The following is a 24,688-nucleotide window of genomic DNA, read 5'->3' as shown; positions in this document are numbered from 1 at the left end:
CCAGCACCCTCCCAGTATTCCCAGTGCCCTCCCAGCACCCCGCAATCCTCCCAGTCCTCCCAGTACTCCCAGTGCCCCCAAGCCCCCCAATACTCCCAGTCCTCCCAGCACCCCCCAGTCCTCCCAGTACTCCCAGTGCCCCCCAGTCCTCCCCGTACTCCCAGTGCCCCCAAGCCCCCCAATACTCCCAGTGCTCCCCAGTGCTCCCAGCGCCCTCCCAGCGCTCCCAGTACTCCCAGTGCCCCAAGCCCCCCAATACTCCCAGTGCTCCCCAGTCCTCCCAGCACCCTCCCAGTGCTCCCAGCGCCCTCCCAGTCCTCCCAGCACCCCCCAGTCCTCCCAGTACTCCCAGTGCCCCAAGCCCCCCAATACTCCCAGTGCTCCCCAGTCCTCCCAGCACCCTCCCAGTGCTCCCAGCGCCCTCCCAGTGCTCCCAGCGCCCTCCCAGTCCTCCCAGTACTCCCAGTGCCCCAAGCCCCCCAATACTCCCAGTGCTCCCCAGTCCTCCCAGCACCCTCCCAGTGTTCCCAGCGCCCTCCCAGTCCTCCCAGCGCCCCCCAATCCTCCCCCTATTCCCAGTGCCCCCAAGCCCCCCAACACTCCCAGTGCTCCCAGCGCCCTCCCAGTCCTCCCAGTACTCCCAGTGCCCCAAGCCCCCCAATACTCCCAGTGCTCCCCAGTCCTCCCAGCACCCTCCCAGTATTCCCAGTGCCCTCCCAGCACCCCGCAATCCTCCCCGTACTCCCAGTGCCCCCAAGCCCCCCAACACTCCCAGCGCTCCCAGCGCCCTCCCAGTGCTCCCAGCGCCCTCCCAGTCCTCCCAGTACTCCCAGTGCCCCAAGCCCCCCAATACTCCCAGTGCTCCCCAGTCCTCCCAGCACCCTCCCAGCGCTCCCAGCGCCCTCCCAGTCCTCCCAGCGCCCCCCAATCCTCCCCCTATTCCCAGTGCCCCCAAGCCCCCCAACACTCCCAGTGCTCCCAGCACCCTCCCAGTCCTCCCAGCACCCTCCCAGTGCTCCCAGCGCCCTCCCAGTCCTCCCAGTCCTCCCAGTGCCCCAAGCCCCCCAATACTCCCAGTGCTCCCCAGTCCTCCCAGCACCCTCCCAGTATTCCCAGTGCCCTCCCAGCACCCCGCAATCCTCCCAGTACTCCCAGTGCCCCCAAGCCCCCCAATACTCCCAGTCCTCCCAGCACCCCCCAGTCCTCCCAGTACTCCCAGTGCCCCCCAGTCCTCCCCGTACTCCCAGTGCCCCCAAGCCCCCCAATACTCCCAGTGCTCCCCAGTGCTCCCAGCGCCCTCCCAGCGCTCCCAGCGCCCCCACCTTCCCCGTGGGCCACCCAGACGCCCAGGCAGGCGCCCGCCATCCCCCGCAGCATCAGGGCCGGCCCCGGCTCCACGCGCACGGCCACGAACCGCGACTCGAAGCGCCCCGACGCGTTGGGGCTCAGCACCACCGCGGGGGGGGCCCCCTCCTCTGCGCCCCCGCACCACCCGGGTCACCCCAAGGGGACGCCCCCACCCAGGGGACGCCCCTTGGGGACACCCCCAAGGGACGCCCCCTGGGGGACGCCCCCCACCAGCGGACACCCCCCCCTCCATGGGACTCCCCCCCACCCACCCAAGGACCCCCCCCGCCCCATAGGACGACATCGCCCATGCATGACCCCCACCCATGGGACAACACCCCCCCCCAAGGGACGACATCCCCCATGGGTGACCCCCACCATTCTCCATGGGACTCCCCTCGCCCACCCAAGGACCCCCCCACCCAAGGGACGACATCCCCCATGGGTGACCCCCACCCAAGGACCCCCCCACCCTAAGGGACGACATCCCCCATGGGTGACCCCCACCCAAGGACCCCCCCACCCTAAGGGACGACATCCCCCATGGGTGACCCCCACCCAAGGACCCCCCCACCCTAAGGGACGACATCCCCCATGGGTGACCCCCCCCATTCTCCATGGGACTCCCCCCGCCCACCCAAGGACCCCCCCACCCATGGGACGACATCCCCCATGGGTGACCCCCTCCTCCATAGGACCCCCACCCATGGGTGCCCCCCCCAAGGGACGACATCCCCCATGGGTGACCCCCACCCAAGGAGCCCCCCACCCTAAGGGACAGCATCCCCCATGGGTGACCCCCACCATAGGACCCCCACCCATGGGTGCCCCCCCCCAAGGGACGACATCCCCCATGGGTGACCCCCACCCAAGGACCCCCCCACCCATGGGACGACATCCCCCATGGGTGACCCCCACCCAAGGACCCCCCCACCCAAGGGACAACATCCCCCATGGGTGACCCCCTCCTCCATAGGACCCCCACCCATGGGTGCCCCCCCCAAAGGGACGATATCCCCCATGGGTGACCCCCACCATAGGACCCCCACCCATGGGTGCCCCCCCCAAGGGACGACATCCCCCATGGGTGACCCCCACCCAAGGACCCCCCCACCCAAGGGACGACATCCCCCATGGGTGACCCCCTCCCCCACAGGACCCCCCACCCGTGGGTGCCCCCCCCCAGCACCCACCGGTGGGTGGTCCCACCCAGCCCAGCAGGGCCAGGAGCTGGCACCCGTTGCAGACGCCGAGGCTGAAGGTGTCGGGGCGCCGGCGGAAGCGTTCCAGGGCGACCCGCACCCGCGGGTGGAAGCGGACGGCGGCTGCCCAGCCTTGGATGGGAGGGGGGGGGGACGCATCAAAAAAAAAAAAAAAGGGGGGTCAGGGCACCCCCAAAGTGGGGACCCCCCCACCCAGCACCCCTGAGACCCTGCACCCCCAAAACAGGGGCACCTGTGAAGACAGGGACGCCTGCACCCGGCACCTACAACACCCTGCACCCCCCAAACCAGGGGCACCCCCAAAATGGGGACCCCTGCACCCCCAAAACACAGCACCCCCAAACCAGGGGCACCCCAAAACCTGGGGCACTCAAGAACAGGCATACCCCAAAACTAGGGTTATTCAGAAGTAGGGGCACCCCAAAACCAAGGGCACCCCAAAACTAGAAGCACCCTGAACCAGGGACACCCCAAAACCAGCTGCACCCCAAAACTAGGGGCACCCCAAAACCAAGGGCGCCCTAAAACCTGGGGCACCCCAAAAACAGAGGCACCCTGAACAAGGCATATTCCAAAACCAGAGGCACCCCAAAACTAGGGGCACCCTAAAACCAAGGGCACCCTAAAACCAGGGGCACCCCAAAACCAGAGGCACCCTGAACAAGGGACATTCCAAAACCGGGGCACCCCAAAACTAGGGACACCCTAAAAACCGGGGCACCCCAAAACCAAGTGCACCCCAAAACTAGGGGCACCCTAAGCCAGGGACACCCCAAAACCTGGGGCACCCAAAACCCACTTCACTCAAAACCAGGCACACCCCAAAACTAGGGTCATTGAGAAGCAGCAACACCCCAAAACCAAGTGCACCCCAAAACTAGAAGCACCCTGAACCAGGGACACCCCAAAACCAGCTGCACCCCAAAACTAGGGGCACCCTAAAACCAAGGGCACCCTAAAACCTGGGGCACCCCAAAAACAGAGGCACCTTGAACAAGGCATATTCCAAAACCAGCTGCACCCCAAAACTAGGGACACCCTAAAAACCAGGGGCAGCCCAAAAGCAGAGTCACTCAAAACCAGGGTCACCCTAAAAACCAAGGGCACCCCAAAACCAGAGGCACCCTGAACGAGGGACATTCCAAAACCAGAGGCACCCCAAAACTAGGGACACCCTAAAAACCGGGGCACCCCAAAACCAAGTGCACCCCAAAACTAGGGACACCCTAAAAACCGGGGCACCCCAAAACCAAGTGCACCCCAAAACTAGAAGCACCCTGAGCCAGGGACACCCCAAAACCAGCTGCACCCCAAAACTAGGGGCACCCCGAAACCAAGGGCGCCCTAAAACCTGGGGCACCCCAAAAACAGAGGCACCCTGAACAAGGCATATTCCAAAACCAGAGGCACCCCAAAACTAGGGACACCCTAAAAACCAGGGGCAGCCCAAAAGCAGAGTCACTCAAAACCAGGGTCACCCTAAAAACCAAGGGCACCCCAAAACCAGAGGCACCCTGAACAAGGCATATTCCAAAACCAGGGGCACCCCAAAACTAGGGACACCCTAAAAACCGGGGCACCCCAAAACCAAGTGCACCCCAAAACTAGAAGCACCCTGAGCCAGGGACACCCCGAAACCAGCTGCACCCCAAAACTAGGGGCACCCCAAAACCAAGGGCGCCCTAAAACCTGGGGCACCCCAAAACCAGAGGCACCCTGAACGAGGGACATTCCAAAACCAGAGGCACCCCAAAACTAGGGACACCCTAAAAACCAGGGGCATCCCAAAAGCAGAGTCACTCAAAACCAGGGTCACCCTAAAAACCAAGGGCACCCCAAAACCAGAGGCACCCTGAACGAGGGACATTCCAAAACCAGAGGCACCCCAAAACTAGGGACACCCTAAAAACCGGGGCACCCCAAAACTAGAAGCACCCTGAGCCAGGGACACCCCGAAACCAGCTGCACCCCAAAACTAGGGACACCCTAAAAACCAGGGGCACCCCAAAAACAGAGGCACCCTGAACAAGGGACACCCCGAAACCAGCTGCACCCCAAAACTAGGGACACCCTAAATACCAGGGACACCCCAAATAGTACAGACCCACCCCCCGGGGTTCCCCCCAGGCGTGAATTTAAGGGGGGGGGGGGTACCCCAAGTTTCTCACCCTTGGCGGAGCCGAGGACGTCGGCGTAGCTGAACCCCCCCACGAAGACGAGCCCCCGGAAGCCATCGAGGGTGCCGGTGCCCGAGCAGAGGTCCTCCGTCGTCACGTCCCACACCTGGGGACACCCGGACGCTTGGGTCCCCCCCCGGCACAGTCCGGGGGGGACAGGACCCCCAGGAGGTGGGGGGTCAGGGTGGGGGTCAGGGTTCGGGGGGGGGGGGTCCCTTACCTGGAAGCCGGCCATGACGAAGGCGGCCGCCATCTCGCGGTCCCCGTTGCTGCCTTCCTCCCGCAAGATGGCCACCCGCGGCCCTGGTAGCTCTGGGGACATCGGGGTCAGCCCCTGTCCCTGCGGAACCCCCGCCCCCTGACCCCCGTGTCCCCCCCAGTGTGACCCCCAGGAACCCCAGACCCCCAGGATCGTGACCCCCAGGATGCCCCAGACCCCCATGTCCCTGAGACCCCCATGTCTTCCCAGACCTCCATGGCCCCCATGATCTTCCAGACCCCCATGTGTCTCCAGACCTCCAAGACCCCCAAGACCCCCCAAGACCCCCACGTCTCCCCAAACCTCCAAGACCCCCAAGACCTCCCAGCCCCCCATGTCTCCCCAGACCTCCATGATCCCCAAGACCCCCATGACCCCCCAAGACCCCCACGTCTCCCCAAACCTCCAAGACCCCCAAGATCTCCCAGCCCCCCATGTCTCCCCAGACCTCCATGATCCCCAAGACCCCCATGACCCCCCAAGACCCCCATGTCTCCCCAAACCTCCAAGACCCCCAAGACCTTCCAGCCCCCCATGTCTTCCCAGACCCCCAAGACCTCCCAGACCCCCATGACCCCCCAGCCCCCCCAGCCCCTCACCCATGTGCCGGAGCAGGGGGGGCTCCTCGAAGGGGTCGAAGGTGAGGGTGTAAGTAGGTCCCTGGCGCCGGCGCAGCCCAGCCTCCTCCTGGGCCACGCAGTCCACGGCCGCCTGCTCCCGCTCCAGGCGGAAACTGGTCTCCTCCCAAAGCGCCCGCAGGTCCCCAACGGGCTCGGACACCACGGTCGTGCCTGCCACCACCACCTGGACCTGCCATGGGGACACGGGGATGGTGAGGAACATGGCTACCACCATGGCCACCACCACCTGGACCTGCCATGGGGACACGGGGATGGTGAGGAACATGGCTACCACCATGGCCACCACCACCTGGACCTGCCATGGGGACACGGGGATGGTGAGGAACATGGCTACCACCATGGCCACCACCACCTGGACCTGCCATGGGGACACGGGGATGGTGAGGAACATGGCTACCACCATGGCCACCACCACCTGGACCTGCCATGGGGACACGGGGATGGTCAGGGACATGGCCACCACCATGGCCAATGCCGTCCACACCCCCAGCAGGACACAGGGACGTAGCAATGGCCGCCTCCTGTCGCACCATAACACCATGGGGACATGGTCACCTCCTGTCCCACAATAACACCATGGGGGCATGGCCACGGGGACACGGCCATGGCCACCTCCTGTCCCACCATACCACCATGAGCACATGGCCATGGGGACATGGCCATGGTCACCTCCTGTCCCACCACAACACCATGGGGACATGGTCACCTCCTGTCCCACCACAACACCATGGGGACACGGCCATGGGGACACGGCCACCACCTGTCCCACCAGGACACCACGGGGACACGTCTGCAGGTCACATCCTGAGTCACCTCCCGTGCCCACAGGGCCAGCCATGGCCCCCTGCCACCTCCGTGTCCCCACGTCCCCTCACCGTGGCGTCAGGCCCGTAGGGGCCGCTGTGGCCAACGGGGACACAGCGCACGCCGGCCTCCTGGTAGCGGCGGCAGACGTCAACGCTGGTGCCCAGCGGCACCTCCAGCACCAACCCCGGCTCCTCCGCGAACAGCACGGCCAGCGCTGCGGGGACAAGGGACACGGGGGTGGAGGACGGTGACGTGGGACATCAGGCATGGAGATATGGGATGTACGGGGAGGTGGGGACGGGGGATAATGGGGACGGGGGATGTGGGGACGTGGGGGACAGGACAGGGGACCTGGGACATGGGGATGTGGGACATGGGACGTGGGGACGTGGGGTAACGGGGACATGGGGACGTGGGACATAGCGACAGGGGATGTGGGGACATGGGACGTGGGGACATGGGAACATGAGGATGTGGGGACGCGGGATAATGGGGACGTGGGACAATGGAAACATGAGGACATAGGGACAGGGGATGTGGGAACATGGGGGACAGGACAGGGGACTTGGGGACGTGGGGACATGGGATAACGGGGACATGGGACATAGTGACAGGGGACACGGAGACATGGGATAATGGGGACAGGGGATGTGGGGACATGGGACACGAGAACATGGGGATGTGGGGACATGGGGACATGGGGACATGAGGACATGGGGACAGGGGATGTGGGGACATGGGGACAGGGATGGGGACACGGGGACATGAGGACATGGGGACACAGGAGATGGGGGATGCGAGGACACGGGACACGGGATAATGGGGACATGTCCCATGAGAACATGGGACATAGGGACACAGGGACAGGGGACGTGGGGACATGGGACATATGGGACATGAGGACACGGGGACGGGGGATGTGGAGACGCGGGGACACAGGGGCCACGGGAACACGGGCGCATGAGGACCTGGGACATGGGGACGAGCCACGTGGGGACACGGGGGACATGGGGACACGGGACATCTGGATGCGGGGGGACAGCGCACGAGAGGTGGGGACACGGGAGGTGGGACGCGGCGCCGAGGGCTCTCCAGCGCTTCCTGGCGGTTCCCCAAGCTGGGAAGGTCCCGGGGCGGGATGGGGGGGTGGGGGGGGGGCGTTCCCCAGAGCGGGGTGCCTCAGGGGTGTCCCCGAGCGTTCCCGGGGAAGGGTGACGGTGACTCACGAGAGGCGTCGGGGGGGACGGCGGCGACGTCCACCTGGAGGCCGCAGTTGCCGGCGAAGGCCATCTCCAGCAGGCAGCCCAGCAGCCCCCCGTCGCTCACGTCGTGGCCCGCCCGCAGCCCCCGCTCTGGGGCGCAGCGGCAGGCGTCACCCCGTGGCACCCCGACCCCCCCCCACCCCCCCCCGACCCAATTCCTACGGACCCCGACCCTGGGGTCACCTCTGGTCACCCCAGTTCCCACCCTGTGCACCCTGACCCCCCCCCCCGCACCCCAAGTGTCCCCTCCCGCACCCCAAATCTTCCCACACAACCCCGATCCCCCTGCACCCCAAATCTTCTTTACACCCAAATCCCCCCTGCACCCCAAATCCCCCACACCCCAAATCCCCCCTTTCTCTCCCCAAATTCTCTCTGCACTCCAAATCTCCTCCCCTTTACCCCAAATCCCCCCCTTTCACCCCAAAACCCCGAATACCCCAAATCTCCCACGCACCCCAATCCCCTCCCAAATCCCTCACACCCCCCAAATCCCCCCATACATCCCAAATCCCCTTTCACCCCAAATTCTCTCTGCACCCCAAATCTCCTCCCCTTTACCCCAAATCCCTCCCCACCCCAAAACCCCAAATCCCCCCAATCTCCCCTGCACCCCAATCCCCCCAAATCCCTCCCACACCCCAAATCCCCCCACCCCACCCCAATCCCCCTTGCACCCCAAATCCCCCCCAGGCTCCCCTTTTCTCCCACCCCCTCCAATCCCCCAAAGGGGGGGTCCCACCCCGAGCACCCACCTTCGATGAGGCGTTGGGTGACACGGAAGGCGGCGGTCAGCACCTCGGGGTCCTCCAGGTCGGGGCAGGCGTCCCCCAACTGCGAGAAGACCTGGGCCAGGGCGCTGCCCCCCAAACGGTGCCGCCCCGGGCTCAGCTGCACCCACAAAAGGGCTCCTGGGGGACCCCAAAATCCAGGGGGTGGGCTACAGCACCCCAAGGTCCCCCACTGGCACCCCAACACCTCCCAGGAGTCACAGCACCCCAAAAATCCCTAGGGTTTACAGCAGGACTCCTTGGGGGATCCCAAAATCCTTGGGGGGGTCTACAGCACCCCAAGGTCCCCCAAAGACACCCCAACTCCTCCCAGGAGTCATCACAGCACCCCAAAATCTCACCAGAGTGTCACCACCACCCCTCAGTTACCCTAAAACACTCCCTGGCACCCCAAAATCCATAGAGGGTCCCATCCTCCTGCAAGCACCCCAAAATTCACCCAGGGCTTACAATGGAGCTCCTGGGGGACCCCAAATGCCATGGGGGGGGTCTACAGCACCCCAAGGTCCCCCAAAGGCACCCCAACCCCTCCCAGGAGTCACAGCACCCCAAAACTCCCCAGGGGTCACAACGGGACTCCGGCAGGACCCCAAAATCCATGGAGGGTCCCAACTCCCTGCAAGCACCCCAAAATTCACCCAGGGATCCCAACCTGCCCCCAGGGCACCCCAAAACCTCCATGGGGGGGTCCTGGCTCCCTGAGGGCACCCCAAAACCGCCGGGGTCACTGACCTTTGCCATCAGGACACTTGAGGTCGGGGGTGACGGTAGCCGTGATGTCAGGGCAGACGGCGTAGGCCGAGACCACCAGGGTGCCTGGGCAGGGGTCAAGAGGTCACCGGGGGTCACGGGGTCATGGGGGGGCTTGGCGTCACATGGGGGGCATGGGGTCAAAGTGGGGGACCCATGGCCAGGAGTAGCGGTGGTGGCACCCATGGGTCACAACGCCATGGTGATGGCATCCGTGACCCATCGCCATGGTGGTGACACCCATGGGTCCCACCTCTGTGGCACCCATCACCCATCATCGTTGTGGTGGCACCCATGAGTCTTGGTGCTGTGGCACCCATCACCCATCATCATGGTGGTGGCACCCATGGGTCCCACCTCTGTGGCACCCATCATCGTTGTGGTGGCACCCATGGGTCCCACCTCTGTGGCACCCATCACCCATCATCATGGTGGTGGCACCCATGGGTCTTGGTGCCATGGCACCCATCACCCATCATCATGGTGGTGGCACCCATGGGTCCCACCTCTGTGGCACCCATCATCATTGTGGTGGCACCCATGAGTCTTGGTGCTGTGGCACCCATCACCCATCATCATGGTGGTGGCGCCCATCGGTCCCACCTCTGTGGCACCCATCATCGTTGTGGTGGCACCCATGGGTCCCACCTCTGTGGCACCCATCACCCATCATCACGATGGTGGCACCCATGGGTCCTGGCGCCATGGCACCCATCACCATGGAGGTGGCACCGCGCCCCATCCTCCCAGCGGTGACACCCCCGGGTTCCCCTGCCACGGCGGTGCCCGTGGCACCCACGACCCCGTGCCACGCCAACAGCACCCGCCGCCCCCAGTCCCGGCCGACGGGACTCACCGGGTGCCAGGACGGTTTCGGTGCCGACGCGGGCGGCCATGCTGAGCGAGTCCTTGCCCCCGTCGATGGCCACGCCCAGGCGGTGCAGGAGTCCCACCAGCCCCTCGCACGCCGTCACCAGCGCCCCGCCCTCTGCCCCCGTCTTCGCCCCCCACATCCAGTTCCCCGAGCACTTCACGTCCTGGGGACGCCGAGAAGACGGGGACGCCAGGACGTGGAGACACCAGCACCCACGGAGGGGGGACGTGGAGATGCAGGGAACAACGGGGACGTGGGGACCCAAAAGGACACAGGACAGGACAGGAGGGGACAAGTCAGAGCCACCTCGTGTCCCAGAGCCCTCCTGCCACCCTCAAACCCCCCCAGATGTCCTCCTGGTAGAACCCAACCTCGCCCGTCACCTCCCACCCCACGGCGGTGGCAATCTCAATGGCCACGCCGTGGTCATGGCGTGGTGCCCGTGGTCACGCCATGGCCCCTGTGACCAGGACGTGGCCCTGGTGACAACAGTTGGCCCTCATGGCAGTGACGTGGCCCTGGTGGCTCCCGTGACCATGACGTGACCCTGCCATGGTCCCTGTAGCCACGGCACGGTCCTGGCGTGACAGTGACATGGCGCCCTGTAGCCACATGTCCCAGAGCCGTGCCGTGGCCGTGCCGTGGGCCCTCTTGGCCGTGCCATGGCCATGCCACGGTCTTTCATGGCCATGCCTTGGTTCCACCATAGTCCCCCTTGGCCATGACATGGCCACGCTGTGGTGGTCCCCTACGGCCATGCCGTGGTCTTCCATGGCCATGCCGTGGCCCCATAGTCCCCCTTGCCATGCCATGGCCATGCCATGGTCCCCTTGGCCATGCCGTGGTCATGCTGTGGTACCTGTAGCCACGACCATAAGCGTGACACAGCCCCATAGCCCCATCTTGTAGCCACATCATGGTCCTGCCGTGGCAAGGACGTGACAGTGGCACGGTCTCCATGGCTGCGACATGGCCACTACACTATGGCGCGGCCATCCCGTAGCCATGCCATCACCGTGACATTGCTCCTGTAGCCATGCCATGGCCTTGCCGTGACGGTGGCATATCCCCCATGGCATGGCCACCCCATCAGCATGCCATCACCGTGTCATTGCTCCCGTAGCCATGCCGTGGCGGCGGCACGTTCCCCCACAGCGTGGCCATCCCACGGACACGCCAAAACCCCGTCGCCGCTCCCGTAGCCACCCTACGGCCGTGCCGTGGCATCGGCGCGGTGCCCGCGGCGCGGTACTCACGCGGAGGTCGGTGATGCGGGCGAAGACGAGGTTGGTGAGGGCTTCGGTGAGGGCCAGGCGGGCGCCGGCGGCCGGATCCAGCAGGCCCTTGATGGGCTGCTCACCCAACGCCGTGGCCGCTCCCACCGTGTCAAAGTGGGACAGGGCCACCACGGCCACATCGGCTAGCGGCGTGTGCAGGGGTCCCACACACTGCTGCTGGGCCACCAGCCCCGTCACCGAGCGGTCCACCTGCCCCGGGGACAGCGGCGTCAGTGGGGGACGAGGGCCAGGAGGTGGCCACGGGGATGGGTTTTGGGGGGGACGTGGATGGGACGTATCCTGGAGGGACGGGGACATGGGCCGGGACGTTTCCCCAGGAGTGGCATTGACTTGGGGGACACGGAGTGGGATGTGTCACGGAGGGACATGGAGCGGGGACACGTGGGGCACATGGACACGCTGGGAGGAGCACTGGGGACATGGAGGGGGATTGGTGAAACGAAGAGGGACTGGTGACATGGAGGGGACCGTGGCCACCAAGTGGGTTGGCGACATGGAGGGTACTGAGACCACCAAGTAGGTTGGGGACATGGAGGGGATCAGGGACATGGAAGGGACCGTGGCCACCAAGTGGGTTGGGGACACGGAGGTGGGTTGGGGACATGGAGGTGACCATGGCCACCAAGTGGGTTGGGGACACAGAGGGGACCGTGGCCACCAAGTGGGTTGGGGACAGGGAGGTGACCATGGCCACCAAGTGGGTTGGGGACACGGAGGGGACCGTGGCCACCAAGTGGATTGGGGACACGGAGGGGACCGTGGCCACCAAGTGGGTTGGGGACACGGAGGTGACCATGGCCACCAAGTGGGTTGGGGACAGGGAGGTGAACCATGGCCACCAGGTGGGTAGGGGATACGGAGGGGACCATGGCCACCAAGTGGGTTGGGGACAGGGAGGTGACCATGGCCACCAAGTGGGTTGGGGACACGGAGGTGGGTTGGGGACACGGAGGTGACCATGGCCACCAAGTGGGTTGGGGACAGGGAGGGGACCGTGGCCACCAATTGGGTTGGGGACACGGAGGGGACCGTGGCCACCAAGTGGGTTGGGGACGGGGAGGTGACCATGGCCACCAAGTGGGTTGGGGACACGGAGGGGACCGTGGCCACCAAGTGGATTGGGGGCACGGAGGTGGGTTGGGGACATGGAGGTGACCATGGCCACCAAGTGGGTTGGGGACACGGAGGTGGGTTGGGGACACGGAGGTGACCATGGCCACCAAGTGGGTTGGGGACACGGAGGGGACCGTGGCCACCAAGTGGGTTGGGGACACGGAGGTGACCATGGCCACCAATTGGGTTGGGGACAGGGAGGTGACCATGGCCACCAAGTGGGTTGGGGACATGGAGGGGACCGTGGCCACCAAGTGGGTTGGGGACACGGAGGGGACCACGGCTGCCCAGGAGGCAGGCGCAGGGGGGGCCGGTTGGCCCAGCAGGGCCCACAGCTGGGGTTGGGGACACGGGGGGACACAAGGGGACACGGGGGTACCTTGTTGGTGAGGTAGCGCTTGCTGGCCACCGCCGGGAGCCGCAGGACCCGCTCCAGCGCCTGCCGCACCGACAGCGCCGGGGGCAGCGCCAGTGGGCGCAGGGTGGGGGGCACCCGCTGCAGCACAAACTCCTGGGGGGGACATAGGGGGATGGGGGTCCCATCATCATGGGGGTCCCCATCCCTCTTGGGCGTCCCCATCATCATGGGGGTCTCCATCCCTCTTGGGGGTCCCCATCCCAACTGGGGGGGTCTCCCCATCATCATGGGGGTCTCCATCCCTCTTGGGGGTCCCCTTTCCCAACTGGGGGGTCCCCATTCCCATCATCGGGGGGTCCCCATTCCCAACTGAGCTGTCCCCATCCGGGTTCCCTACTGGGGGTTCCCATCATCGTGGTGGTCCCCCACCTCCGTTGGGTGTCTCCATTCCCAACTGGAGGGGGCGTCCCCATTCCTACTGGGGGTTCCCCAACCCCCCAGGGGTGTCCCTTGGGTCCCAGCCCCTGGGGTGACCACGCCGGGTCCCCCCTCCAGGGATCTCCTGCCCCCCCCACTCACCTTTCGGGGCATCTTGCCCAGCACCCACTCGAGCTCCAAGTTGACAGGGGTGGGCAGCCCATCGTGGGACCCCCCCTCGGGCACCGGCGCCTCCAGATCATCCACCAGCACAATCTGGGGGGCGGGGGGGGTCAGCAGGGCCGGGGCACCCCCAAAACACTCCCCAAGGACCTTCCTGGTCCCCAGGGACCCCTCAAAACTCCCCTTGGCTGACAGGGACCCAAAAAGCCACCCCCAGGGACCCCCCCCGTGTCCCTCAATCTCCCCACGTCCCTTCAGGTCCCCGTGGCCCAGCGTCCCCCCATGGCCCTGTGTCCCCCCATGTCCCCCATGTCCCATATCACACGTCCCCATGTCCCCAAGTCCCCACATTCCCATGTCCCGTGCCCCACAACCCCTGTCCTCCATGTACCTGTGTCCCCACATCCCCCTGTGCCCACATCTCATGTCCCACGTCCCCGTGGTGTTCCCCATGTCCCTGCATCCCCATGTCCCATGTCCCCACATCCCAAATTCCCATCTCCCCACGTTCCCATGTCCCCACGCTGTCTCCCATGTCCCCGCATCCCTCTATCACATGTCCCCACGTCCCCACACCCCATGTCCCCACGTCCTCCACATCCCTACGTCCCCCATGTCCTTGCATCCCTATGTCCCACGTCCCTACATCCCCACATCCCGATGGTGTCCCCCATGTCCCCGCATCCTCCACGTCCCCATGTCCCCATGCTGTCCCCCATGTCCCTGCATCCCTATGTCCCACGTCCCCACATCCCATGTCCCCATCTCCCCATGTCCCCACGCTGTCCCCCATGTCCCCGCATCCCTCTATCACATGTCCCCACATCCCCACACCCCATGTCCCCATGTCCTCCACATCCCGATGGTGTCCCCCACGTCCCCACATCCTCCATGTCCCCATCTCCCCACGTTCCCATGTCCCCACGCTGTCCCCCATGTCCCCACATCCCTATGTCCCACATCCCCACATCCCATGTCCCCATGTCCTCCACGTCCCTACGTCCCCCATGTCCCTGCATCCCATGTCCCCCATCCCCACATCCCATGTCCCCATCTCCCCACGTCCCCACGCTGTCCCCCGTGTCCCCGCATCCCTCTACCGCACGTCCCCCCGTCCCCGGCTCCGTGCCCCCTTACCCGCCCGTCCCCGGTGATGGTCCCCACCACGCAGAGGGGACAACGCTCGCGGGTGGCCAGGCGCCGCAGCAGCCCCACTCGGGACGGTCGCACCAGCAGCGCGTTGGACTCTTGGTACTCGGCGCCCCACAGCTCCAGCACGCTCAGCGTCGGGTCCCCTCGCTGCCACCACCCGTGTCACCGCGGTGGGGGGACACCGCGGGGGTTGGGGGGCACCCAGGGGGTCCCTATGGGGTTGGGGACACCCGAGGGGCCCCATAGGGAGGGGGGGGTGGGGGTGGCTGGGGAGGATCGGGGGGTGTCCCATGGGTGGGGAGGGGCGTGAAGGGAGGTTCTGTGGGTGGGGGGTCCGTGGATGGAGGGGGGTCCCGTGGGTGGGGGGGTCCCGGTACCTGGAAGCGGCTGGCGTAGATGATGGCCCCCGCCGGCTCGCTGAGCTCCTTCAGGACATTCCCTGGGGAAAGCGGTGACGGGGACGCTGGGGTCACCCCCCATGTCCCCCCCCCCCGTCCCCATGACCCCCCGTGTCCTCACATCCCCCATGTCCTCGTGTCCCCGCGTCCCCAAACCATTGCCACCAGCCCCGTGACGGTGGATGCTGAAGGTGGGGTTGTCATCTCCCTCTGTCCCCCCATGTCCCTATGACCCCCATGTCCCCCCCCATGTCCCTATGTCCCCCCGTGTCCCCCTGCCCCCCCATCCCTTCATGTCCCCACCTCCCCAAGCCCTTGCCACCAGCCCCGTGATGGCAGATGCTACAGGCGGGTTGTTGTCATCTCCCGTCCCCATATGTCCCCCCCATGTGTCGTGTCCCCCCCCCGTGTCCCCGTACCGTTGCCGCCAGCCCCCTGGTCGTGGATGCTGCAGATGGGGTTCCCCCCCCCGCTCTCGATGCAGCCCCGCAGCACCCGGTTCATCTTCTGCTCCATCTCGGGGTCCCCCCGCTGCACCGCCCCCGCGTCCCGCTCCTCTGCGTTGTCCCCCTGCACCTGGGGACACGGAGTGGGGGGGACACACACACACCGTGGAGACACACACACACACCCCCCAGACCTATAGCACCCCCCCCCCAAAACACACAGGGACCCCCCCCTGGCTCCCCCTTACCTGGATGGAGGAGGCAGCCCCCCCACCGACGCCAATGCGGTACACGGGGCCCCCCACTTTCACCACCAGCATCCCTGGGGGGGGGGACGGACAGGGACACAGGTGAGACCCCTTGGACCCCCTCAGGGAGCTTGGGGGTCTTGAGGGGGGTGGGATTTGGGGGTGCCAGGGGAAGATTGGGGGTCAGATGGGGATTTGGGGGTGCTGGGGTGGGGTCCCATAAGGGGGTTGGGGGTCCCAGGGGAAGGTTGGGGGTCAGATGGGGATTTGGGGGTCCTGGAGGGGTGGGTTGGGGGTCCCATAGGGGTGCTGGGGGCCCTTGGGGAAGTTTGAGGGTCCGAGGGAGATGGGTCGGGGTCCCATAAGGGGTTGGGGGTCCCAGGGGAAGTTTGGGGGTCAGATGGGGATTTGGGGGTCTTGGGGGGGCTGGGTTGGGGGTCCCATGAGGATTTGGGGGTTCCATAGGGATCTGGGGGTTCCAGGAAAAGTTTGGGAGTCCCATGGGGATTTGGGGGTTCCAGGGGTGGTTTGGGGATCCGGGGGGGGGGGGGGGGGTGTTAGGGGTTCTGGGGCAAGTTTGAGGGTCCCGTGGGGATTTGGGGGGCCCGGGGGGGGTGTTGGGGAGACCAGGGGGTCTCACCGGGCTCGGGGGGCTCCTTGCGGACGTGGTCGTCCTCGATGGCGCCGATGCCACCACTGAACATGATGGGTTTGATCCACTCCCGCCGCTGCCCCCCTGGCAGCACCTGCCCGAAGGAGCGGGCGAAGCCTGGGGACACCCCACGGCGTCACCTCCCCTGCCACCCCAAAGCCCCCCCACCACGTGGCACCATCCCACCCGCCCAATCCCGGGGGTCCCCAGAGGTCCCCAAAGCCATGGAGGTCTCCAGGAGCCCCTGAAAGGTCTTTAAATGTCCCCAAGGTCCCCAAGGCAGCGCCGTGTCCCCAAGACCGTGGAGTTCTTTGGGTGTCACCAAGAGGGTCCCCAAATGTCCCCGGGGTCCCCAAGGCCATGGAGATCTTTGGGTCTCCCTGAAGTGTCCCCAAAGTGTCCCAGAGGTCCCCAAGGCAGCAGGTGTCCACAAGGGTCCCCAGAGGTCCCCAAGGACATGAAGATCTTTGGGTGTCACCTAGAGTGTCCCCAAATATCTCAGAGGTCCCCAAGGCAGAGCAGGGTGTCCACAAGGGTCCCCAAGGCCACGGAGGTCTTTGGGTGTCAGCTGGAGGGTCCCCAAATGTCCCAGACATCTCCAAGGCCATGGAGGTCTTTGGGTGTCACCTAGAGGGTCCCCAAGTGTCCCAGGGAGTCCCCAAGCTTCCCCAGGGGTCCCCAAGACCATGGAGATCTTCGAGCATCATTGGAAGGTCCTCAAAAGTCCTTGGGGTCCCCAAGGCCGTAGGGTGTCCCCAAGGGTCCCCAAGACGATGGAGGTCTCTGAGCATCCCTGAAGGGTCCCCAAATGTCCTTGGGGTCCCCAAGGCTGCAGGGTGTCCCCAAGAGTCTCTAAGATCATGGAGATCTTTGAGTATCATTGGAAGGTCCCCAAATGACTTTGGGGTCGCCAAGGCCATAGGGTGTCTCCAAGGGTCCCCAAGACCACGGGGGTCTTTGAGCATCCCTGAAAGGTCCCCAAATGTCCCCAGGGGTCCCCAAGTTTCCCCAGAGGTCCCCAAACGTCCCCCGGGGGGTCCCCGCTCACCAGCCAACACAGGTTCCCCGAATTTGTTGCCGTAGTCGCTGGCTCCGTCACTGGCCCCAATGGCGATTTCCAGGGGGCGGGCGAAGGATTTGGGGTACGGCTGCGCCCCGTCTTCCCAGGGCAGCTCGTAGCCTGGGGGGGGTGGGTTGGACATGTGGGTGCCCACCCAGCTGGGGGGGGGGGTGGGGGGGGGTCCCAGGGGTGGGGCGATCCCAGGTTTGGGGGAAACCAGGGGAGTTTTGGGGGGTTCAGTGAGATTTGGGGGGTCCTGGGGAGTTTTGGGGGGTGGTCTGGTGGGTTATGTAGGTGTTTAAGGGGTTTGGGGGGGATCCCTGGGGTATTGGGGGTCCTGGGGGAGTTAGGGGGGGTCCCAGGGGGTTTGGAGTCCTGGGGGGGGGGGTTAGGGGGGTCCAAGGAGTACTGGGGGGTCCTGGGAGGTTTCAGGGAGTCCCAGGGGTATTGGGGTGCCTGGGAGGCTCCAGGGGGGTCCCGGGAGTTTAAGGGATTGTGAAGGGGTTCAGGGGGTCTGAGGGGTTTGGGGGAGGTCCCACGGGGATGGTTTGGGGGGTCCCTGGGATATTGGGGTTTCTGGAGGGGGGGGCTCCCAGAGGTGTTGAAAGTTCTTGGGTGTTTAGGGGGGTCCCGGGAAGTTTCAGGGGGTCCCAGGGGTATTGGGGGGTCCCAGGAGGTTTCAGGGGGTCCCTCGCATATTAAGGGGCCTGGGGGAGGGGTTCAAGGGGTCCCCAGGGGGTTTGGGGGCACACCGGGGGGTCGGGGGGTGGGGGGGTCCCGAGGGTCTCACCAGGGATGAGCAGGTTGCCGAAGCTGTACCCGGCGGTGCCGGCGATGACGTGGGCGCCGCGGCCGGTGCACTGCACGTCCCGGATCCGTCCCCCTGTCCCCGTCGTCGCCCCGCTGAAGGGGGCCACAGCTGGGGGCGGGGCCAGATTAGGACACACCCACTCCTCAAACCACACACCCCCCCCAGCCCCTCCCCATCCGCCCCCCACCCAAAACCCCGCTGACCGGTGGGGAAGTTGTGGGTCTCGGCGGTGAAGATGACGTGCCGGATGGTCGTCCTCTTCTCAAAGGGACTCGGTTCGGCCGGGTCCCGCGGCCACAGCGCCGTCACCGGCACGCCCCGGATGGCGCTGCGGGGACAAGGGACACGTCAACCCCCTCCGGTGCCCAATGGGGGGGCCGCGCAGCGAGGCACAGACACCCATGGGTGATGGCATCCTGCTAGCGTCCGTGCCATCATCGCCCATGGGTGATGGGACTCCTTGACCTTGAAGCCGTCATCACCCATGGGTTGTGGGGTGCTCCAACCTCCATGTCATGGGCACCCATGGGTGATGGAACTGCCCAACTTCCATGCCATCATCACCCATGGGTGATGGGATCCCCCAGTGTCCATGCCATGGGCACTCATGGGTGATGGAACTGCCCAACCTCCATGTCATCATCACCCATGGATGATGGGACTCCTCAACCTTGAAGCCATCATCACCCATGGGTTGTGGGGTGCTCCAACATCCATGTCATGGGCACCCATGGGTGATGGAATTGCCCAACTTCCACGCCATCATCACCCATGGGTGATGGGACTCCTTGACCTTGAAGCCATCATCACCCATGCGTTGTGGGGTGCTCCAATCTCCATGTCATGGGCACCCATGGGTGATGGAACTGCCCAACTTCCATGCCATCATCACCCATGGGTGATGGGATCCCCCAGTGTCCATGCCATGGGCACTCATGGGTGATGGAACTGCCCAACCTCCATGCCATCATCACCCATGGGTGATGGGACTCTTGACCTTGAAGCCGTCATCACCCATGGGTTGTGGGGTGCTCCAACCTCCATGTCATGGGCACCCATGGGTGATGGAACTGCCCAACTTCCATGCCATCATCACCCATGGGTGATGGGATCCCCCCAACCTCTGTGCCGTCATCACCCATGGGTGATGGGACTCCTCAACCTTGAAGCCATCATCACCCATGGGTTGTGGGGTGCTCCAATCTCCATGTCATGGGCACCCATGGGTGATGGAACTGCCCAACCACCATGCCATCATCACCCATGGGTGATGGGATCCCCTGCTGCCCATGCCATCATCACCCATGGGTGATGGAACCTCCCTCAACCTCCCCACCATGGTCACCCATGGGTGACAGCCACCCCAAGGACCCCTGGCCTTGACGCCATGAGGCACCCATGGGCCCCACCTGCTGTTGTCGGAGAACTTGATGACATTGTTGGGGTTGCTGGAGCTCTGGGTTCCCATGATGCTCTGGAAGAGTGACTCCGGCTTCTCCCGCCCATCCACCACCAACCGCCCCTTGAAGAACCAGTGGCGGCTGTGCTCGCTGGGGACACGGTCATGGGGGGCAGTGTCACCGAGGGGGGACACGGGCATGGGGGTGGCACCAATGGGGGACATGGGGACACGGGCATGGGGGTGGCATCAATGGGGGACACGGGGACATGGTCGTGGGGGGTCAAGGGGAACATGGGGACACGGTCACAGGGGTGGCATCAATGTGGGACACGGGGACATCGTCATGAGGGTGGCATCAGTGGGGGACACAGACATGGGAGGTGGCATCAATGGGGGATACGGGGACGTGGTCATGGGAATTGGGGGGGTCAGGGAGTTCAGGGGGAGTTGGGGGGGTAGAGGAGGGTTGAGGGGGGTCGGGGGGGCTGGGGAGGGGTCAGGGGGATTTGGGGGTGTCCGGGGGTCACCTGTTGGACTGGGCCAGGTCGAAGCACTCCACCGAGGTGGGGTTGCGGCCGGCAGCGCGGAAGAGGCGGGTGTAGTACTGCACGTCCCAGGGGTCGAAGGCCAGACCTGGGGGACACCGCTGTCCCCAAGGGTCCCCAGGGACACCCCGATATCCCCCCCCGACCCCCCACCGTGTCCCCTCAGGTCCTTTGACCCACACCCAGGGGCCTCGGGGACACCCCGTGGCCCCGTAACGCTTTGTCCCCAAGTGTCCCTGTGTCCCTGCGTCCTTGTGTCCGATGGCCTCATGTCCCCTTGTCCTTTGTCCCCCATGTCCCCATCACGCCCCACGTCCCCAAGCAGCCGCACAGCCCCACGTCCCACGTCCCCTGTCCTCCATGTTCTCATCCCCCATGTCCTTCACGTCCCCATGTCCCATGTCCTTCATGTCCCCATGTCCCATGTCCTTCACGTCCCCATGTTCTCATCCCCCATGTCCTTCACGTCCCCATGTCCCATGTCCTTCACGTCCCCACGTCTCCAAGTGGCCCCACATCCCCATGTCCCCTTGTCCCCCCATGTCCCCAAGCACCCCCATGTCCCCTCGTCCCCCCATGTTCTCCATGTCCTCGTGCCCCCTCGTCCCCGTCTCCTGTCCTCCGTGTCCCCACGTCCCCACGCAGCCCCACATCCCCCTGTCCCCCCCATGTCCCCACGTCCCCCGACGTCCCCCATATCGCCACGTCCCCTTGTCCCCAAGCACCCCCACATCCCCACCGCCCTTCTCCCCACGTCCCCCCCCCCCACGTCCCGTCCCCCTACCCAGCTCGCGGTCCGCCTTCTCCAGGGCCTGGGGGCCACCCCGCAGGACGTCGATGGTGGTGACGGGGACGGGGCGCACGGGGACCTCGAAGGTGACCAGCGGCTCCGGGTAGAGCTGTTCCGTCATGGGGTCCCGCAGCGCCCGCCCCAGTCGTCCCGCTGCCCCCGCCGGTGGCTGTCCCTCGAACTGGGGAGGGGGGGGACACACGGGACACGCACACCCCGCGTCACCCCATCCTGTCCCGGTGGGGACCCCCTGCGGGGGCACCCCCAGACCGGGGGACAGCGGGACCCCCCGGGGACAGATGGGGATGGACGGGGACGCAGGGACCCCCAGGACGCGGGGACCCCAAGGACAGGGGGACCCCCAAAACAGCTGATGCCCCCCCGATGTCCCCAGTATCCCCAGTGCCTCCCCCGTCCGTCCCCCCCCGTGCCCCCGGTGCCCACCTGGAGCAGGAGGCGGCGGGAGCGCTCCAGGCGTCGCACGCGGCACAGCCCGGCCGCCCGGCAAAGGGAGACGGCGTTGGTGGAGGCGGCCGTGGAGACCCCCAACCTGCCGGCACCCACGGCACCCGTGGGACTCCCACCCGTAACCCACAGGACCCCACCCCGGGCACCGGTGGGATCCCCCAATGGGGAGCCCACAGCACCCACGGGACCCCCCACGCCAGGCACCCCCAGCACCCATAGGACCCCTTCCCAGCACCCACGGGACCCCCCAGCACCCATGGGACCCCCCTCAGGTACCTACAGCACCCACAGGACCCCCCAGGGTACCCACAGCACCCGAGGACCCCCAGTACCCATGGGACCCTTCCCCAGCACCCACGGGACCCCCCAGGGTACCCACAGCACCCACAGGACCCCCAGCACCCACAGGACCCCCCCCCCCCCAATACCTGGGCCCGATCTCCAGCAGCACGTGGGGGCCGTGGGGGCGCAGGAAACTTTTGGGGGCCACCTCCTCCCCCTCTCCCAGGGGGGACCCCAGGAGCCAGCGCAGGATCCGGCCCTCCTCCGCGTTGGGGGGGGTCTCCCCTGCGCACCCCAAAGGTTGGGACCCCCTCCCCCCCCCCCCACAAACACCTCCCTGACACCCAGTCGTCCCCCCCACTGTCCCCCCCATCCCTCTGAGACCCCCCAAAGTCCCCAGCAGCCCCTGACCCCCCCGTCCCCCCCATGGCCCCCCAAGTCCCCCATGGCCCCAAATGTCCCCCCATCTCCCCGTCCCCCCCATGTCCCCCAATGTCCCCACGCCCCCCCATATTCCCCCCATCCCCTTGCCCCGTGTCCCCCCCCCTCCCCCCCATGTCCCCCAATGTCCCCACACCCCCCCATATCCCCCCCGTCCCCCTGCCCCGTGTCCCCCCAAGTCCCCCCGTCCCCCCACATTCCCAAAACCCCCATGTCCCCCCCGTCCCCCTGCCCTGTGTCCCCCCAAAGTCCCCCCGTCCCCCCCATCCCCACAACCCCATGTGTCCCCCCCCCGTCCCCCCGTGTCCCCCAATGTCCCCCCCATCCTGCCATATTCCCCCCCATCCCCCCCATCCCCAAAACCCCATGTCCCCCCCCATGTCCCCCTTCCCCATGACCCCCCATGTCCCCCCGACCCCCCGTGTCCCCCCCCCCCCCCGTGTCCCCCCCCCGTACCGTCCCAGGCCAGGTAGTAGCAGATCTCGCAGGTGACGGCGGTGACCCCCGGTTCCACGGCCCGGGCCACCCGCAGGGGGGACCCCAGTCCCAGTCCTGGGGGGGCCCCCCCAGATCCCTCCCCGGGACCCCCCACTCTTTCGGGGGGGCCCGGCCGCACGTAGAACCGCAGCACCTGCATCTGGGGGGGGAGAGGGTGGTAGGGGGCTCCCAAAGCTGGAATGACCCCCTCTGCACCCCCAAACCTGGGGACCCCCCTCCAGGCACCCCCAAATCTGAGGACTCCCAGCTCCCCCCCCCCAAATTGAAGACCCCCAACCCCCTGGCACCCCTAAAGCCTGGGGAATCCCCAAACTCAGGACCCCCCCCCCCTCAAGACCCCCAAACCCCCAGGGACCCCCCCCCCAAATACCAGGGAACCCCCAAAACCTCAGGGATCCCCAAAAACTGGGGACCCCCCCAAAACTCCCCACGACTGGGGTGACACCTCCAGGGTCCCCAAAACCCCCCGGGGACCCCCCCCAAATCCTGGGGACCCCTAAACTCCCCAAAACCCTCAAGGACCACCTAAAACCCAGGGACCCCCGGGGACCCCCAAACCCTGGGGACCCCCCCAAACCCTGGGAATCCCCCCAAACTCCCCAAGACCCCCAAAATCCCCAAGGCCCCCCAAAATCCCCGGGGACTCCCCCAAACCCTGGGGACCCCTAAACTCCCCAAAACCCCCCAAACCCCCCCTAAACCTCAGGGACCCCCCCAAACCCTGGGGACCCCTAAACTCCCCAAGACCCCCTAAACCTCAGGGACCCCCGGGGACCCCCAAACCCTGGGGACCCCCCCAAACCCTGGGAATCCCCCCAAACTCCCCAAGACCCCCAAAATCCCCAAGGACCCCCTAAACCTCAGGGACCCCCCCCAAACCCCGGCGACCCCCCCAGACCCTGGGGACCCCTAAACTCCCCAAAACCCCCCAACCCCCCCCTAAACCTCAGGGACCCCCGGGGACCCCCCCAAACCTCCACCCCCCCCTCCCCCAAACCTTGAGGACCCTCCCAGGGACCCTCAAACCCCCTCAGGGATCCCCCCCCCCCCCCAAAAAACGTCACCGCCCTCACCCTCCTCACGTCACTAGTGGGCGCCCCCCACTCCTTACGTCACTAAAGGGCTCCCCCCACTCCTTACGTCACTGAGGAGGGGGGTCCCCACTCCTTACGTCACTGAGAAAGGGGTGCCCCCCCCCCCCCCGCGCATCCCACGCCGCGGGGGGACACCCCCCACCCCCCCCAGACTCTCGCGATGCCGCTCGCGAGCCCCCCCCCGGGGGTCCCTATTACGTCACACCACGTCACGCGTGCCCCCCCCCCGTACCACGCGCCGCTCCGCAGCCTCTGCCCCCGCCGCCGCCGCGGGGTCGCCACCACAGGGGGGGGGGCGGGGCTTGAGGGGGGCGAGGGGGCGGGGCTTGAGGGAGGGGGCGAGGGGGCGGGGCCTGTCCTCGCGGTGACCCCGCCCCCCCGGACCTAGAGGGATCCATCGGGGGGGGGGGGGGAGGGAGAGGTGGGGGGGGAGGGAGAGGAGGGGGGGGGGTGCCCATCCCCCACCGCCACGGTGACGTCCAAGTGGGTGAGGTCATCAGGAGCCCCTCCCCCACCCGGGGGGACCCACTGGGACCCGCGTGTCCTGGGGGGGGGGGGGGGAGGGGGGAAGAGGACATCTCCCACCCACCCCCCCCTACTCCCCATGGGGGGGACCCAGGTGTGAGGGGGGGTGGTCCCTGGGGGACCCCCGCCCTGCCCCTCCCCCCACATCGGTTGCCTCACGTGGGGGGAGGGGCGCCGCAAAGGCCTCTGGGTAACACCGCCCCCCCACCCACCCCCCCCCAAGGCCAGAGCCGACCCCGTGACCCCTGGGGGGGTGGGGGGTGGCCCAGGGCCAGGGGGGCGGTGGGGGGGGGTGTGGAAGGTCACCGGTGAGCCGGCGGGTGACGTCAGCGGTGACGTCATGCGGCCTTGGAGCAGGACTGTGGCCCCGGGGGGG

The 24,688-nt window shown here is 66.5% G+C and overlaps 1 protein-coding gene across 1 annotated transcript; it reads right to left on the bottom strand.

Moving 5' to 3' along the window:
* Positions 1 to 1,322: 1,322 nt before the first annotated feature.
* PFAS (phosphoribosylformylglycinamidine synthase) lies at positions 1,323 to 24,061 on the bottom strand (the record flags this gene model as incomplete). The annotated part of the gene is made up of 28 exons (XM_049797273.1): positions 24,020 to 24,061; positions 22,652 to 22,832; positions 21,901 to 22,039; positions 21,449 to 21,554; positions 20,999 to 21,185; positions 20,197 to 20,302; positions 19,677 to 19,817; positions 18,471 to 18,595; positions 18,247 to 18,375; positions 17,445 to 17,576; positions 16,385 to 16,513; positions 15,745 to 15,818; positions 15,470 to 15,626; positions 15,030 to 15,091; positions 14,638 to 14,799; positions 13,480 to 13,593; positions 12,922 to 13,053; positions 11,388 to 11,618; positions 10,114 to 10,294; positions 9,240 to 9,323; positions 8,472 to 8,627; positions 7,681 to 7,806; positions 6,523 to 6,668; positions 5,606 to 5,942; positions 4,968 to 5,059; positions 4,739 to 4,853; positions 2,541 to 2,681; positions 1,323 to 1,475 (listed from the first exon to the last, which is right to left on the bottom strand). Coding segments are annotated over exons 2-28 (3,838 nt in total), but the record flags the coding sequence as incomplete, so codon positions are not given.
* Positions 24,062 to 24,688: the final 627 nt, after the last annotated feature.

This window comes from Accipiter gentilis, unplaced genomic scaffold, assembly GCF_929443795.1.
Source record: "Accipiter gentilis unplaced genomic scaffold, bAccGen1.1, whole genome shotgun sequence".
In the NCBI taxonomy this organism is placed as follows: Eukaryota; Metazoa; Chordata; class Aves; order Accipitriformes; family Accipitridae; genus Astur; species Astur gentilis.
Note: the sequence above shows the minus strand (reverse complement) of the source record. Positions and strands in the feature narration are given on the sequence as shown.